The following is a 15,506-nucleotide window of genomic DNA, read 5'->3' as shown; positions in this document are numbered from 1 at the left end:
TGCAGACACAAACAGGTAACACTCCCACTGTATTTAATCACAGAGTTCATTTCTGCTTGTCCCACCTTTCATTTTCTCCTTCAGGGTGAAGCTGCCGTGGATTCTCTTCAGTTCAGACTCCATTGTCAGACCACCTATGTCTGCCTCCAGGTGGGTCCGGTTCACCATGCCTATCCCAAAGACTATGAGAGTGACATGCTGAGGCTCCGAAGTCACCAGGCTGCGCTTCCTCTGCGCGTCTCTGCTGTTATCCTGCTCGTTCTCAAACACCACTCTGCAAGCAGGTTCAGTTGGGCTTCGAACACCTACAGAAACACACAGGAGTTACTGAAGGATACTCTGCAAGAAATCCTTGGCACGTCTGATTTATATTTGTGCTTGCAACTAAGGATCATCAGTAAACACACACGTCACTAAGTCCAGAACTGAAGGAACCAAAGGATACTGTAAAGCCAGGAAAATTCTTTTTTTTTTTTTTTTTGTTTTGTTTTGTTTTGTTTTTGTTTTTTTTCTTTTGCACATCACCTCAGAGAACCAATTACAGCTCCCCTCAACCCGGCTGGAAGAGACCTCCAAGATCACCCAGTCCAACCTATCACCCAGCCCTATCCAAGCAACTAGACTATGGCACTAAGTGCCAACTTGATGTGGCACCATTCACCACCCACTCTCTGGGCCCGGCCCTCCAGCCATTTCTTGGCCCATGTCAGAGTGTACCTGTCCAAGCCACAAGCTGCCAGCTTTGCCAGATAAGGAGGTAACTTTCAAAAACAGCCTTATGATCAAAGCTGTAGAAAAAGAGACTTGAGCAAAAGCACACACTCTACAACTATTTGTTTTCATGAACTAGTTTACCTGTTGGCCCAAACGTTTCAGAAGACTTCTCTAAAATCCCAGTCGGGTCAGAAATGAGTGAATAGAAGTTCAAGAGTTTATACATATTTTGCCAGCACTCAGCAGAAGGTTCACTCTGTTCTGACACTGTGATAGAGTCAGAGTCATCCATGTGAATAGTCATGTGGTCCACGACATCTTTTGAACCTTTCCGGGACACTTTAGAAGTTCTTCTTTCTGACCTCCCCAAGGAATTCTTGTTTCGAGACTCTTTTTTGTTGTTCTCATTGTTTGTTCGTTTGCTCTTGGTGTTGTTCACTCTGTTAGCTCCATTAAGACTGCCTCGAGAGCTTCGGCTGAAGTCAGAAGAGCGGAAGTCTCTGTGCTTGCGGGTTTTAAAAGTAGGCGTTGGAGAGGCTGATCCAGCTGTGTACCTGCTCAGTTTGATGTCTGTCTGGGTGGCTTTGATATCATCAATCATTGTGCTGAACTGATGAATGAGGCGAACCAGAGCCATGTCCACGTGCTGGCTTATGGACTGGCAGGAAATGGTAAAATTACAGTGGAAAGTGTTGTAATAGCGTTTGTTCAAGTCATGGAAAGAAAGGGCATTGGTGGAGTTGTGAGGTGTGCACATGGACTTCTCCATTACAACAGCACTAATACTGAAAGTTTCTAACATCAAAGCTGGTTTGAATTCAAGAGGAGGAAGATTGACAGCTCCTTGCCTAAGGAAATAAAAGGTACAAGTTACTACTTTACTTCTTTTTATGATCGTCAAATGGTGGTGTTGGCTTTTTAACACAGTGGTACATCTAATTCACTCAATCAAACACTTATTTCCCTCAGGATATTGCCTTCCTACCATAGATCTAAATATAAAAAAATGGAATTTTAGACTTTCATACAGTGTGCTACTCACAAAGTAATCATTCAGTGCTATCTAAACTTATTTTGCCATGCAACCTCGCCATCATAACCTAAAGCTTTGCCCAAAATCACCAGGGGAATGGAGAGAAGATTCAGCATTTATACTGAAAGCTACAACCTCGTTTACAGGATTAATTACAAAACAGCATTTAAGAGCTTCTCAAATTTTCCCTACTATTCTTCCCACCAGTTCCCCAGTCTCCAATTTTCAAACCTGGCCAAGATTCAAATACTTGAACTTTCAAAACCATTCCCTAAGAAGATTAACGTAAGCATATATTTTAACAGGAGATAAACTAGATAAGATTAAAATAATGGAAGACTGCTCCTTGTTCTATGGAAGTCCTCTGGAATTCTATGTCTTCACATGAAAATCTTCATTTCTATTCTTTAACTGATACACATAATTTCAGCTCTCTCACAACATACCTTCGAGCTCGCTTGCTTTTTCTTTCCTTTGCTGTATCTGAATCAACAATATCTGCCCTCAAGCAGTCCAGGGTTCCCGAGAATGAAAGGTACTCTCCAAAGTACATTCTGTAGCAGAGTGGCATTGCATCCTGAGACTGAATTCCTGTGTAACTTAGTAAAGGTTTGAAAACAACCTACAAAACAAAATCCACCACTTCTTATTGTCTAGATTTCTCCTATATTCTTGCTCCATCAAGTGCTGATCTACAATACTCACAACAGGAGCTGCATAATAAAGAACGCTTTTACACATTATTGACAGTGCTGTAGAAGAGGAAGAAGGATAAAAAAGAAGCTTTATGGACTTAAGTAAAAAAAAATGACTACACAGATTACTGAGCACTCAGTTCTAGCTTGAAGAGCAAGCTTTGTGCATTTTTCCTTCAAGTACTTCAGAGAACTAGGTTAAATCCTATAAATGCTGCAATGTATTCTTTGAAGTTATAAAACAAAGCTCTAGTAACCACCATTCATACAGTTAATTATGGAACACCTCAGGGGTTTCTTGAGCCTTTCATCTTTAGGAATGCATAAGAAGTGTATACAAAACCACGATAATGTTTTCATTACTGTAAAAATATTTTCTTTTTTAAAATGGTAACTTGTTTTGCTCTGCAGAACTCCAAAATACAGCAGCACACCACACCTACCTGTGCATCTGCTAGCTGGACAGCAGGAAAGCCCTGGTTACCTTCTTCTACACCTGCAATATCATCCTGACTGGTGCTGTGCTGGGAATGTGTGCCATCCAAGGTGTTCTGGTCACTGGACAAAACTGTGTTGAAGTCTGAAGCAGAAGGTATAGTAGGAAGATTGGGTGCCACACCTGTAAAATAAATACTCATGGAACACTAACAGCATGGCAAATTTAAACACCACCAATTCCGTTAAATTCAGTATGATTAATTATACAGAAACACATTCTGTACACATAGGAAGGCAGAATTCCAGTCAGGTCTATAACCTCCCACAAGTGGCATGTGGGATAGAGACAGTTTTGATGTTGCTGAAACGGGTAACAGAGGTAAATCCAGCTCATATTTGGAAAGTGCAAACATATTTCCTTCCTTCTGATCTCCCTTCCAAGGCTTTTGTATTACTAGAGTACTTAGTTCCTGTTTAAACTGGAACAGTTTACAGCTGACACCATCAATGAAAAGAAAGATTACCCACAGTTACAGATACTTGCTTTTGGCTTTCCATGTGCTTTTGGGTTTTATTAGTCCCAGTGTGTGCTAGTTTGAAGCTAGCTAGAGTGTTTTGGTGAGAAGAACTAGATTACAGGCTGTGAGAAGAAAACAATGGTGATGTCTACTTCACTCATAGGCTTGCTGAGATGTATAAGAACAAGAACACAAACATAGATAAGGGAATTACTCTGTGTCTGGGTTTTGGGCTGCATTTTTTCTCTCTACCTTAACCTGCCATCTCTCCAATTAATCCACTTACTTTCTAACCCCCCTGGCTGACCCTCCAATCTTCCTTGGGCATAAGGCAAGATCTGGGATAAGGGAGAGGGGTGGGAGAAAGGTGGAAGGGCAGTTGAGAGCCCTCCTGGGGACTCAGGTTTCTGGGAGGGGAGTTGTGTTTCTGTATTACCTTTTAATTTGTATATTCCTGTATATAACTGTGATACTGTAAATATCTGCTTGTGTATTGTGCTAAGATGTAAATATAAGCTTCATTCCATTTCCAGAGCTGGCTGAGTCTAGTCTGGGTGATTTCCAAAGTGTGTGTGTGGGGGGACACACCCAAACCATCACACAATGCAAGACCAACTAATTAGATCTCTATAGATCAGTCTCCTGCCAAATGGCTCCTTCATAAAATGGCTATGGACAGCCACATCACTGCAGTTGCTCTATTCACAACTAATCATACTTGCAGCACAGGGCAGATCAATACTGAATCAACTGCATTGTGAGCTGGGGGTGGCCTCAACTTCCATGTGACAGAGCTGCTCTGCCAACCTAAATTATTCCTGATTTTTCAGAACTTGAGCTTACAGCACATACCAGAGAGTCATGGCTACACACCTCCACAGAAAAATGTTTTGGATAAATCTATGTCTGGCCTAAAATCACTAAATCTTCATTTCAGGAACATAAGCTTGTGAATAAACTGTTCCAGTTCCAGTAGGGAAAAACTGCAGCTTTTTCTGATATCAATCAATAAATGGAAAACTATACTTTTGTGATTCTTTCTGCAGAGAACACACATTCCAGTTTAAAGAGGAGCCACACCACTTAAACAGCATGGAATCATAGAATCAACCAGGTTGGAGGAGACCTCCAAGATCATCCAGGCCAACCTAGCACCCAGTCCTATCCAGTCAACTAGACCATGGCACTAAGTGCCTCAGCCAGTCTTTTCTTGAACACCTCCAGGGACAGTGACTCCACCACCTCCCTGGGCAGCCCATTCCAATGCCAATCACTCTCTCTGTGAAGAACTTCCTTCTAACATCCACCCTATACTTCCCCCGGCACAACTTGAGACTGTGTCCCCTTGTTCTCTTGCTGGTTCCCTGGGAGGAGGCCAACCACCCCCTGGCTACAACCTCCATAGGATCAGACTATTTGTTTAATTTTAAAAGCAAATTAAATCAACTTTTTATTGCCTAGGATCCCATATGTTATGGTTGAAAACCTGTTAAGAGAAGAAACATTCAAATTTAGTGTTAGTGAAAAAAGATAGCTAAGACACATTTAAGGATTGTGAGTGATGAGATGCTTACAAGACTAATAAATATGCCACAATAAGTAGCTTCAAGCTGCTTTAACAACACTTCATATTTTCTGTAGCATGTATTTTTTCCTCCATTTTCTTATACCCATCTCTGAAGAAGGTTACTCTCAAAATGTTTAGTCTCAAAATGGAAGTGAGAAAAAGCAATGCCTCCAACATACAAAATCTTTATTCCAAACCCAGCAAACACAAACTGGATTAAAAACAACTAGCAAAATCCAAGGAACCCTGCAAATAAAGGTGATACTATGGCTTAGCTTTTGGCAGCTACCCATGGTTTGGGAAGCTACATTTACAGTTCCAAATTTAAGAACATGATTTATTTTTGAAGGCAGGATGAGAGAATTAAAACAGCAGCTTTGCTTAAATCATATTTATTCATTTTCTCTCTACTGACAAGTGCCACAAGCAGTATTTACACCTGATAAACTGAAGTCACTTCCTCAATTACTTGGAGAAATAATGTGGTAAACACAGAACCTAGAATCATCTCTTCAGTTCAGCTGTGAATAGCAATACCTGTTGGAAGACTGTTGTGTCCAGATTTGGTGGCAGGACTTTCTTGGACTACGCTTCCTCTATTCCCCACAGCATTTGACATCCAGTTATAGAAACTCACAGAAGATGGTTCAGACAGCAAAGGATGTTCAGATAACATGTCTGTGGCCACAGTATTTCCTATGCAGATAAATCAGAAGCTTTAGCATTTGTATCAGACAGTAAAAGCCAGGATCATAACATAATTTTACTGACAACACCTATTAACTACTAAAGTAAACCTAATCCTCAAGGTATATTCCAGTACACTGAATGTCAGACTACTACTGGTGCTACCACAGACATCACACTATGGCACTAATGGATGCAACACTACAAGTGGTTTGCATTTGTTTCTATCTACCATTATTTAGAGGAAAAGAGTCATTAAGAAACCAAAATACCTTTTCTTCTGAATAATATTTCATTCCCTGACAGCAAAGGAGAGAGATTTTAGAGAAAAATGCAATAATCAAACGCATCTTTTTCTTTATACATGTTGAACTCTGAACAATAATGCAGGATACATGTCAGTGGGTGTATCTCAAACCTCTACACAACACATTTGTTCAAAAGACCATTACTAAAAATCTGAAACTTATTATACACAAAATAAGTTACTTCAACATTAGCCCACTTTATGAGCTCCTTATAAGGTCTAGAAAAAAAATGACAGAGTGATCACTTCATTACTTTAGCCATTCAAAGACACTTACTTGAGCAATTATATATTATACTCAAGAAGTGTAGTAAGGCTATGCAAAAGGAAAACATTTTATTTCTTTTCTTAGTTGTAATTTCTTTCTCAACCTGATGCACTTATTGCTTACTTCTAGGTAATGGAATGGTGCAGTGATGTACAGGAACTACTATTACAACCTATGATTCCTATTTGGAGGGAGTAAGGGAAGATCTTAAACAGTGAAAATATAGGACCTTTTCTAAATCAATTCTCCCTTCCCCTCCCTTAAGGTTATGACACTACATCATACCTGTTCTTGTTAAAGAACTACTTTTAACAGCAGTTGTACTTCTTTGAGGAGTCCCTTCCAAGAGATTATGCAGGCTGGGAAAGCTCCCAGTGAGATAGCTCAGCAGACTCTCTTTTCTTGGACTTTCTTTGACTGCCATACCAGAACGGCCAACATGCACTGGTGAATCTGTAGCTGTATCTCCACTGGTGTAACTTAAGGAATGATATGGATGGATACCCTTGTGGAGAAAAAGAAACAAACATTGTATAAACTGCAAAAAGGAAGTGACATTTGATCTGAATATGAGAGCAGAACCCAGTAACCATAAAATTCTCATTCCTGAAAATTTCTGGACAAGTAGCTCTTCATGTGGTACAAGTTATATGCCATACTGCACTTAAAAGTGCTACTGAATTCACCAGTATTAAAACAATTTAACATGTCAAATCAATTTTAAAAGCCAAGCAACTTCTAAATGAAACTGCAGACGTGTAGAATTCACCTAAAGCAAGTTTTCAAAAGGAGCAGTGCACACCACTGAATATAAGCCTCATTTGAGTTTGGCCTTTGAAGGACCAGTCCCTTCTATCCCTAGTATAAAGGTAAGCTCAGCCTCTGGGGAAGGTGAGAAATGGAAGCTAGTGGCTTCTGCCACCAAGAGGAAGGCTCCTGGCCCACCTAAAATCTCAGAACTATGAAGCATGTTCTTTGCCTTCAAAACTGAAGAGAAGCCAGACAAGCTTTCAAGCAAAGCATCTGGGGCACCTAACTCTGAACCATGCAAGCCTAGCAGAAGGGAGCAGTATGCGCTAGTAGCAGGCAACTATTTGTGAGAGGGGACAAATGTACCAGTGGGTGCTGGACTCTGACCAGCTGGGAAACAGCTTTTGCAGGAAAGGACTTTGTGGTCTTCCTGGTGGTCACCAAGCTGAATGCAAGGCAGCAGTGTGCCCTTCCTGCACCCTGCAGCTTGGGCTGCATTATTTTGCTGCAAGTTATTGGAGCACCTTGCCAATCTTGAACTGTGTCTGACAGTTAAATCCTCATTTCTGCTTCCATTAGCAGATGAAAAGCCCTCAGAGTTCATGCAAGTTTTTAAACAACACACATACATATTGTTTTTAAGTGAGGCACTGAAGTTAATTGGCAAGAAAAACAATTACAACCACATGTAGACTACTGGCTACTTTTTTAAGGTAAGGACCTTGCACGTGTCATAGTTACTTTTTAGACATCTGCAGCCTACAAAACTGCTTCCAAATAGGTCAGCTACAAACCCCTTTCCCATTGTGCAAGGTGCTAGAAACTTACCTTTATTTTCAGAACGGAATCACTGTGAGTGTGAGTTTTGGATAATTTCCTCATGATCTCAGCACCAGTTACAGGCCCAGAAGAGCCACCAGCAGGTGGAGGGCGATTTGCTGTTCCCTCCAAGAGCATTGTGTGCTCACTGACAGTAGCTGAAACCAAGTAAACCATTGGTGTCAGTTTTGAAAATCTATTTATATATGTATATACACACACACACACACACATATGGAGAAAGAACATTATTATTAGGTACATTTATTCACAAGCAGACATGAAATTAAACTACTTCACTGACTCAAATAGTCTGTTTATGCTCAAAGAAGATATGTTAGAGAGGGCAAAAGTTTGCCCAATATTATATAATTACATACAAGTTTTACACACAAACATCTTTGTTCTGCTCAGATGAAGCTAATAACTGCTCCCTGCTTTTTAACTAAAAGGAGGTTCTCCTCCTGATATGTTAAAAATTATTTTTTCATCAATATTGTGTAATGGTTACTTTGAGAAGAAGAAAAAAACACAAATCGTAACTATGGCAACGCTGAGAACAGGAGCACTGTTCTTAGATGCTACAAACACAAAATAAGTCTACTCAAGACATTAAAAGAGAGTGCTCCAACAATATGCATTTATTTATGCCTTTCCATTATGTGGCTCCTACTTAAGACTGCTCTAAAGCAAGCATAAAACTAAATCAGTGTCTTAATGTTAAATTTGTAATATGTAGGTTTGCAACAGAAATCTACCACATGTGAATGAAGTAGTAAAAATAAGGGGGGAAACAAAACACAAAGCCAAACAGAAAAAGAAAGCGTCTTCACAAAGAGCAAAGCAGCTTTGAATCTATTCCTGTGAGAGTTCAAAGAATTGCATATTACAATTCTTAACCAAGATCAGAAGCTGCACAACAAAATGCTCATTCTAAACTAGCAAATTATTGAGTTGATGTATTTTGTGCACTAACAAGACAAAGCATGTGAAGAAAGCCCCCCGTTTTGTTTTTTGCAGGAGGAAGTTCTTGCCAGAGAGAGTGATTGGCATTGGAATGGGCTGCCCAGGGAGGTGGTGGAGGCACCGTCCCTTGAGGTCTTCAAGAAAAGCCTGGATGAGGCACTTAGTGCCATGGTCCAGTTGACTGGCTAGGGCTGGGTGATAGGTTGGACTGGATGATCTTGGAGGTCTCTTCCAACCTGGCTGATTCTATGATTAAGTAAAAATTATTATAACACTATAATCATAATTGGCAGCAGCAGTGGCTTCGAAATGAAGCTGATTCTAAACAATAATATAATGCATTCAAGTAGTAAAACTAAAGAAGATGCAATGCTCTGCAAAGGGCTACTGGTGTCCCTATGATTTGTTATGTTTATTATTATTATCACAGTATCACCAAGGTTGGAAGAGACCTCATAGATCATCAAGTCCAACCCTTTACCACAGAGCTCAAGGCTAGACCATGGCACCAAGTGCCACGTCCAATCCTGCCTTGAACATCTCCAGGGACGGTGACTCCACCACCTCCCCGGGCAGCCCATTCCAGTATCCAATGACTCTCTCAGTGAAGAACTTTCTCCTCACCTCAAGCCTAAATTTCCCCTGGCATAGCTTGAGGCTGTGTCCTCTTGTTCTGGTGCTGGCCACCTGTTATGATTATTATAAGAACTTAAAAATACCTGCATCAAATTCAAACTCTGCTCCATCAGCACTTGTGTCACTCTGAAGACCCCCTCCATTGTCTAATCCAAGTCCATCCTCATGCTCATGGCAGGCATTTGTCTGGAGTTTCACTGGCTGAGTTGGTCTGTGCAAGCTGACTCCTTTAAAGGCTGGGGTCACCACAATGAACTTCATCCATTGCCTTGCTAAGGCAACGAGACCCTTCTTTAAGGTTACTAAGGCAGGAAGGCCATCACTCTAAAAAAAAAAAAGGCATTTCACAGCATTATGAAGTCAAGTGGGGCAAAAAGAAAGCTGAAATTCACTTAAATCTTTGTGTTCAAGAAACTTACGACAGAAACTTGCTGGCACCACACCATGTCCATTCAGATATAAGAAGCCATAGTGTTAGCATAAAAAAGTATAGCTTTACTGAACACAGTAAATATATTCATCTATATAACACAAGGCTTGAGACCAAGGGGGCAAAACAATCAGAAACAGGTTTATTAAATATGAAACCTCAGATGCTTAGTTAATTATAAGGCTCTGAACTACAGACTAAAATTCCCAGCAGCACGAGAAAACTGAAGAAACAGAACCAAAACTAATGAGATGAAGTTATTTTTCCCCATTATTGGAAAAAAGATAGAAATTAGAGGCAGAGAATAGGGATTGTTTTGATGACCTGACTGTGTGCTAAAGAAAAAAGTGCTTCTTCTTTTGATCATTAATCAAACAGTGCTATTTCTGCCACAAACTATGCTATTTCTTATCACTGGGCTCTCAGCTGAAGATGTTGAAAAGACATGTTTAAATTTGACAGCTATGGAATTGGATTACGAAAAGAACATAAAATCAGGAGCAAACACTCCTCCTTATGCCTCGTGTTTGTTCAAACAATTATTTATGACTACAACAGGCATTTACATTCCAAAGGCACCAAGGAGATTAGATTCTTAAGCCCTAACCTTTTTACAATTTCAGCTCTTTTCTTAAACTGTCTGCATTATTAAAGCATCTCTATAGGACCTGAAAATTAGTACTGAGGGGAGAATTTGGGCTAAGAGAACGAGTGCATGCCCTTGCCTTAATATCTGAGATTTATTCCATTTTAAAAATGCAGATGCAAATTTTAACTACTTTGCTCTTATCTTTAAGAAAAATAGAATCTAATTTAAAGGCCATTAACAATTTTCAGGATGTCTTTTTGTTTCATGGCTTCTCATGGATTTGCTAGTAAAATAGCTTGATGAAAATGACACATATACACAGGCCACAACAAAACCAGCAGACCTGAAAGAAAATTAAATGAGAGAAGCTGTATTCATTTCCCAATTTAAAGATATATAACCTCACTTCTTATATTTCTCTGTTAATCTTCTTTCAACTGCTACCTAATTTCATAGAGTCACAGAATGGTTTGGGTTCAAAGGAATCTCCAGAGGTCATCTAGTCCAACCTCCCTGCAGTCAGCAGAGTCCATTCTCCACTAGATCATGTTGCTCAGAGCCTTGTCGAGCGTGACCTTGAATATCTTCAGGGATGGAACAACCTATTTCAGTGTTCCACCACCCTCATGCTAAAGAACTTGTTCCTAACATCCAATCTCAATCTCTTCTTCTCTAATTTCAAACCATTGCCCCTTGTCCTATCACTGCAGGCCTTTCTAAGCAGTTCCTCTGAAGCCTTCTTGTAAGTCTCCTTCAGATACTGGAAGGCTGCTATTAGGTCTCCCTGGAGCCTTCTTTTCTCCAGGCTGAATTCCAGCTCACTCACCCTGTCCTGGTAGCAGAGGCATTCCGGCCTCTGATCAATTTCATGGCCCTCCTCTGGACCCATTCCATCAGGTCCATGTCCTAATTTAACCACAAGAATTGGTACTTTTGGAACTAACACAGCAAGCTATTTCTGGTTTTAAAGGGCAACTCACCATGGTGGCATCCTCAATAATGGAGTAATTTGCTTGATGAAGGTAATGGTGCAATATATTACAGAGTAAACAAGAGGGATTTTCTTGCAAGAAACGAGCCACTTTGGTTAGCCTGTTGTACTTGCTTCTCAGAGGAAAGTGCACACTTTTGTTCTAGATAGAAAACAATTTTTCACATATAAGCATAGCTGCAAGCAGAACATGCATATGAACTACAAGATTTCACCCACCATATCCCAAATCCTAGACTACTTTTCACTTCTGCAACAAATATTTGTCACATGAGTAACAACCTTAAATAGTGTATGTGCAAAACCATACTTAATGCTTGTTTATTTGTATGAGGTAATAAAATAGAAGGCTGGATTCAAATCATAGAGTTTGTAAAGTTGCCTTCAGGACTAACAGACACGCATGCACAACCAGCTGAGATTTTCAAAGAAGCTAGTTCAAGGAGACCCAGGTGTTTTTCTGTTTTGGTTTAATGCTAGAAAAAGGATAGGAAATGAAACAGGAAGGGAGGCATCAGTAAGAGGCTCATGCAAGGATGATTCTTGAGTAGAGCAGAAAAGTAGCCTGACACTTAACCTCGCCATTTTACAATGCAAGATAGGATCTCAACCACATCACCTCAAGGTCTTCCCTCTAGAGGGTGCCAAGTAAACTAACAGCAGAAAACTGCTGACCACACAAGAAAGCTACTTAGGAAATCACAATACCACCCAATTTGTTATAAAAGCTCTACTAATCTTAATTTTCGACTAAAAGCTCATCTCTTTTTTTTTTCTTGACATGTTCTTCCTTCCTCTAAGAAGTGAGTCAAATAAATATGATTCAACATGCTGCAGGAGCGCAGAAATTCACTTTTTCTCTCCAAAGACACCCTGAATTCACCACATTCACTGTAATTCACCACACTTGACACTTGATAAAACACACCAGACACTACAGTCATGTTTCTTACTCTTCCCTTTCCAAAAGCAGAATCTCCAGTTATTTTAGCTGGAGGTGCACTCCTGAAAGAAAGGCAAGACTTCCTCATCATAAACAATTAAATTTTTTTCCACTGAAATTTATACTGTATAAAGCAAAAATCATAATTAGTGAATTCCTGCAACCAATTCTGGAAGTGAAGGCTCATAAGTTTGCCAGTGTAAACTACCCAGAATGCCAAACACATGAATATCACACTTTACACTGCTCTGTTCTCCTATGCCTATTGATTGTACAAAGGCCACTTACCTCCAGAGCTTCTGTCATAATGCAACCCATGACAGCACAGATTCGCAGAGTTCCTTCAGTTTCTAGTTTATTTAATGATGATTTCACTTGATCAATGGGAACAAGCCAAGCACCAACTGCAGGTGTTGCAGTACTCAGGAGGTTCAGCTGCCTATTGAGAAAAATAAAGACCGTGGTGTTCACATTCAGCAACGACAATTAGCAAGATCTTCTAATGCTATTATGACCTCCAACAGGTGGAATAGGACAGAACATTACAAAGTAAGAAACAGACTCAGTGCACAGAAAATTAAGTTTTGCTTTACTCGCTCACACTCATGATTCCATCCACTCTTGCTACTGCTATTCCCTCCTTTTCCCATTTGTATTCCCTACTGAAATTAATGAGTTTGAAATTCTCATCACTGACTGAATCCCACCTTCACTGTTACACAGTGTGCGATAAAGACTTTTGCTGAAGGGCTGAGGCAAGAACATTAGGAAAACCACAAAGATTATTTTCTACTTCATAGCTCTGCACAATGGACATTTGAATTGTTCTACAAACACAACAGGAAAAACTATCTCAGAAAGAACTATCTTGAACTTTATAGTGCAGTGGCTGTAAGACCATAGGTTAAGCATCTGGTTGAATAATAAATGAACTGAGTGGTTAGTTCTCTTCTCTAACATGCCTCTTACTCAAATCAAATACTTTCCATTCCCTCTCTCTCTATCATACATTTAAGTCTCAATGGAAACACTGTTGTGCTTATGTTGCTGTCATTTGGCTGGTTTTTGGGGTTGGGTTGTTGGTTGTTTTCACTCTTTCTTTTCTTCTTCTAATCATGTCTAACTAAAAATTTTCTAGCAACATTTCCATGTAAATTAAAACGATAAAAACTGAAGCAAGAGATACTGTGATAAATGTTGGATCTGTAATTTTCACTTCCAAAGAAGCTTCAAAAATTGCTGAGCTTACATACAGAATCTACCAAATACAACTGGAATTTAACAGAGCAGAAATGTCATTTTCATGCTTTTGAGTCAGGTAAAATCATACCTTGAAAATACATGGGCTGGAGAGCGCACATTGGTAGGGGCTGCAAAACTAAACCAAATCTCTTTGATTGTTAACTTCATGCTGCAAGAGTCAGGCGGAGGAGGTATCAAGGGTATATCTTTTTTTAGATCATCAGATTCAACTCCTTCATCCTTAAAAAAGGAAACAAAAATGAAACTGTTTTCTGAAGTGATTACACTGAAAGGCACCATCGTAACATACTGTACACTGCTGTTAAATAATTTCACGTGCATTTAGGCAAAGAAAAATAAACTAATGCTGTGCAACAACATTGTGAGTCCTAATCAGTTAAGAAAACAACCCTCCCAAGACCAATCATTTCTACGTTCCATGTACTAACCTGCTCATCTGAAACTGAATTCCCATTGATATCCGAAGAAGGACTTATTCTATCACAAGGAAGATTATCATCAGACACATCAGTGTTATAACCACTACCCGTTGGAGAATCTGAAGAATTATTTGATGCAAGCAATCCACCTCTCTCTGTATCTCTTGATTTACCCATGACTCCAAATGTATTGTACAACACTGCTCCAGATTGTCTTCCTCCTGGAAAAGCAGACATTAACAGGACTAGAAATATTTGCTGTGCATAAACATGTAGAAGTTATGTTCCACAGAAGAAGTCTGCACTTCAGAGACAACACACATATGACTTTGGTTAAGTGAGATGCAATACCACAGCAATCCATAACTACAATTTTTATACAACAATTTAGCATTTAGAGAGTTTCTGGTAATTTGCTCCAAGTAGATGAGGAGTACTCACACAAAGATTGCTCCCTGAAAAGAATAACTTGGATGACAGAAAACATATACAGTGGCTTATTTTTTTGTTACTGTCACCTGTCCTTTATGCAGGCATTTACTGTGGGTGCAATTGCATGACCAGGATTTAAGCGATTAATGGAAGTGTTAATTTGTACCAGAAACTGCTAAAATCAAACTTTATATGGAATGATTTCATATACTATTAGAAGTGTTACTGATTATACAATAAAGGAACTTTTAGTAATCAAAGAATCACAGAATATTAGGGCTTGGAAGGGACCAATGCTGCGAAAACAGGATCACTGATCTGTCAGGTGATATAATTTATTTACCACAAACATGTCCTATTTGGCATCAACTTCATTTAGCAATTTCTAACTAAATAACTGTTAAAGTAGAAGACTTAAACACAGAATTGTTAGCAGTTTCATAAAACACAATAACATAAAACCCATATAAGCTTTACCTTTTATAGTTAAGTTTTCAATTCCACACTCAAACATGATCCAACCCCACTTCTCTTGACTAGGACCGATTCGAGCTACATCTGGAACAGCTTGTTGATCTGTTTCATCCACAAAAGCAAACTCATCCAACTCTTCTAAAGTAAAAAGAACTTTTGATTTCCCAAAAGGAATAGCTGTTATTGCACAAGTTCCAATATCTGTGAAAACAAACATATTCACCACTTTGTTACAAAACGAGAAAACTTAACATCTTCAAAGATCTCTTTGAAGTCTTCTGTTTCGGAAGTGCTGCCCTTTCAGTGTTCCTCAAAGTGGGGGGAGGGGAGCAAGGGGAAAGAAAGGAAGAAAAAAGTAAAATTTAAGCATGAGAAAGAAAAAAAGAAACATAGAAAAAGGTAAAGAACCCTGCTTCTGGTATGTTAATAAGTCAGGGTAATTTTTACATTTGGACACAACGAGCAATGCAAAGTTGGAAGTTTTGAGACATTCCTATCTTAGCACAGCTGCTGCCCTTCATCTTCCCATAGAGCTGTGCTTCCAAAGACACATAGAAACAAACTCCT

The 15,506-nt window shown here is 39.5% G+C and overlaps 1 protein-coding gene across 11 annotated transcripts in view; it reads right to left on the bottom strand.

Annotated features, from left to right (window-relative positions):
- Nucleotides 1-15,506, bottom strand: part of BLTP1 (bridge-like lipid transfer protein family member 1) — a 115,321-nt gene that overhangs the window by 43,816 nt on the left and 55,999 nt on the right. For 10 of the 11 annotated variants that reach the window (XM_064149935.1, XM_064149924.1, XM_064149925.1 and 7 more), the window contains exons 35-47: nt 14,943-15,140; nt 14,043-14,254; nt 13,682-13,833; nt 12,640-12,790; nt 11,398-11,550; nt 9,482-9,722; nt 7,806-7,954; nt 6,513-6,732; nt 5,503-5,661; nt 2,886-3,061; nt 2,194-2,369; nt 856-1,562; nt 66-305 (exon numbers count right to left, since the gene is read on the bottom strand). In XM_064149935.1, coding sequence (XP_064006005.1) covers nt 66-305; nt 856-1,562; nt 2,194-2,369; nt 2,886-3,061; nt 5,503-5,661; nt 6,513-6,732; nt 7,806-7,954; nt 9,482-9,722; nt 11,398-11,550; nt 12,640-12,790; nt 13,682-13,833; nt 14,043-14,254; nt 14,943-15,140 — 2,934 coding nt within the window. The remainder of the gene's footprint in view (nt 1-65; nt 306-855; nt 1,563-2,193; nt 2,370-2,885; nt 3,062-5,502; nt 5,662-6,512; nt 6,733-7,805; nt 7,955-9,481; nt 9,723-11,397; nt 11,551-12,639; nt 12,791-13,681; nt 13,834-14,042; nt 14,255-14,942; nt 15,141-15,506) is intronic. The other variant, XM_064149926.1, reaches the window with a different exon arrangement.

Source organism: Pogoniulus pusillus, chromosome 10 (genome assembly GCF_015220805.1).
Source record: "Pogoniulus pusillus isolate bPogPus1 chromosome 10, bPogPus1.pri, whole genome shotgun sequence".
NCBI lineage: Eukaryota > Metazoa > Chordata > Aves > Piciformes > Lybiidae > Pogoniulus > Pogoniulus pusillus.
This window is presented reverse-complemented; position numbering and strand designations above follow the sequence as displayed.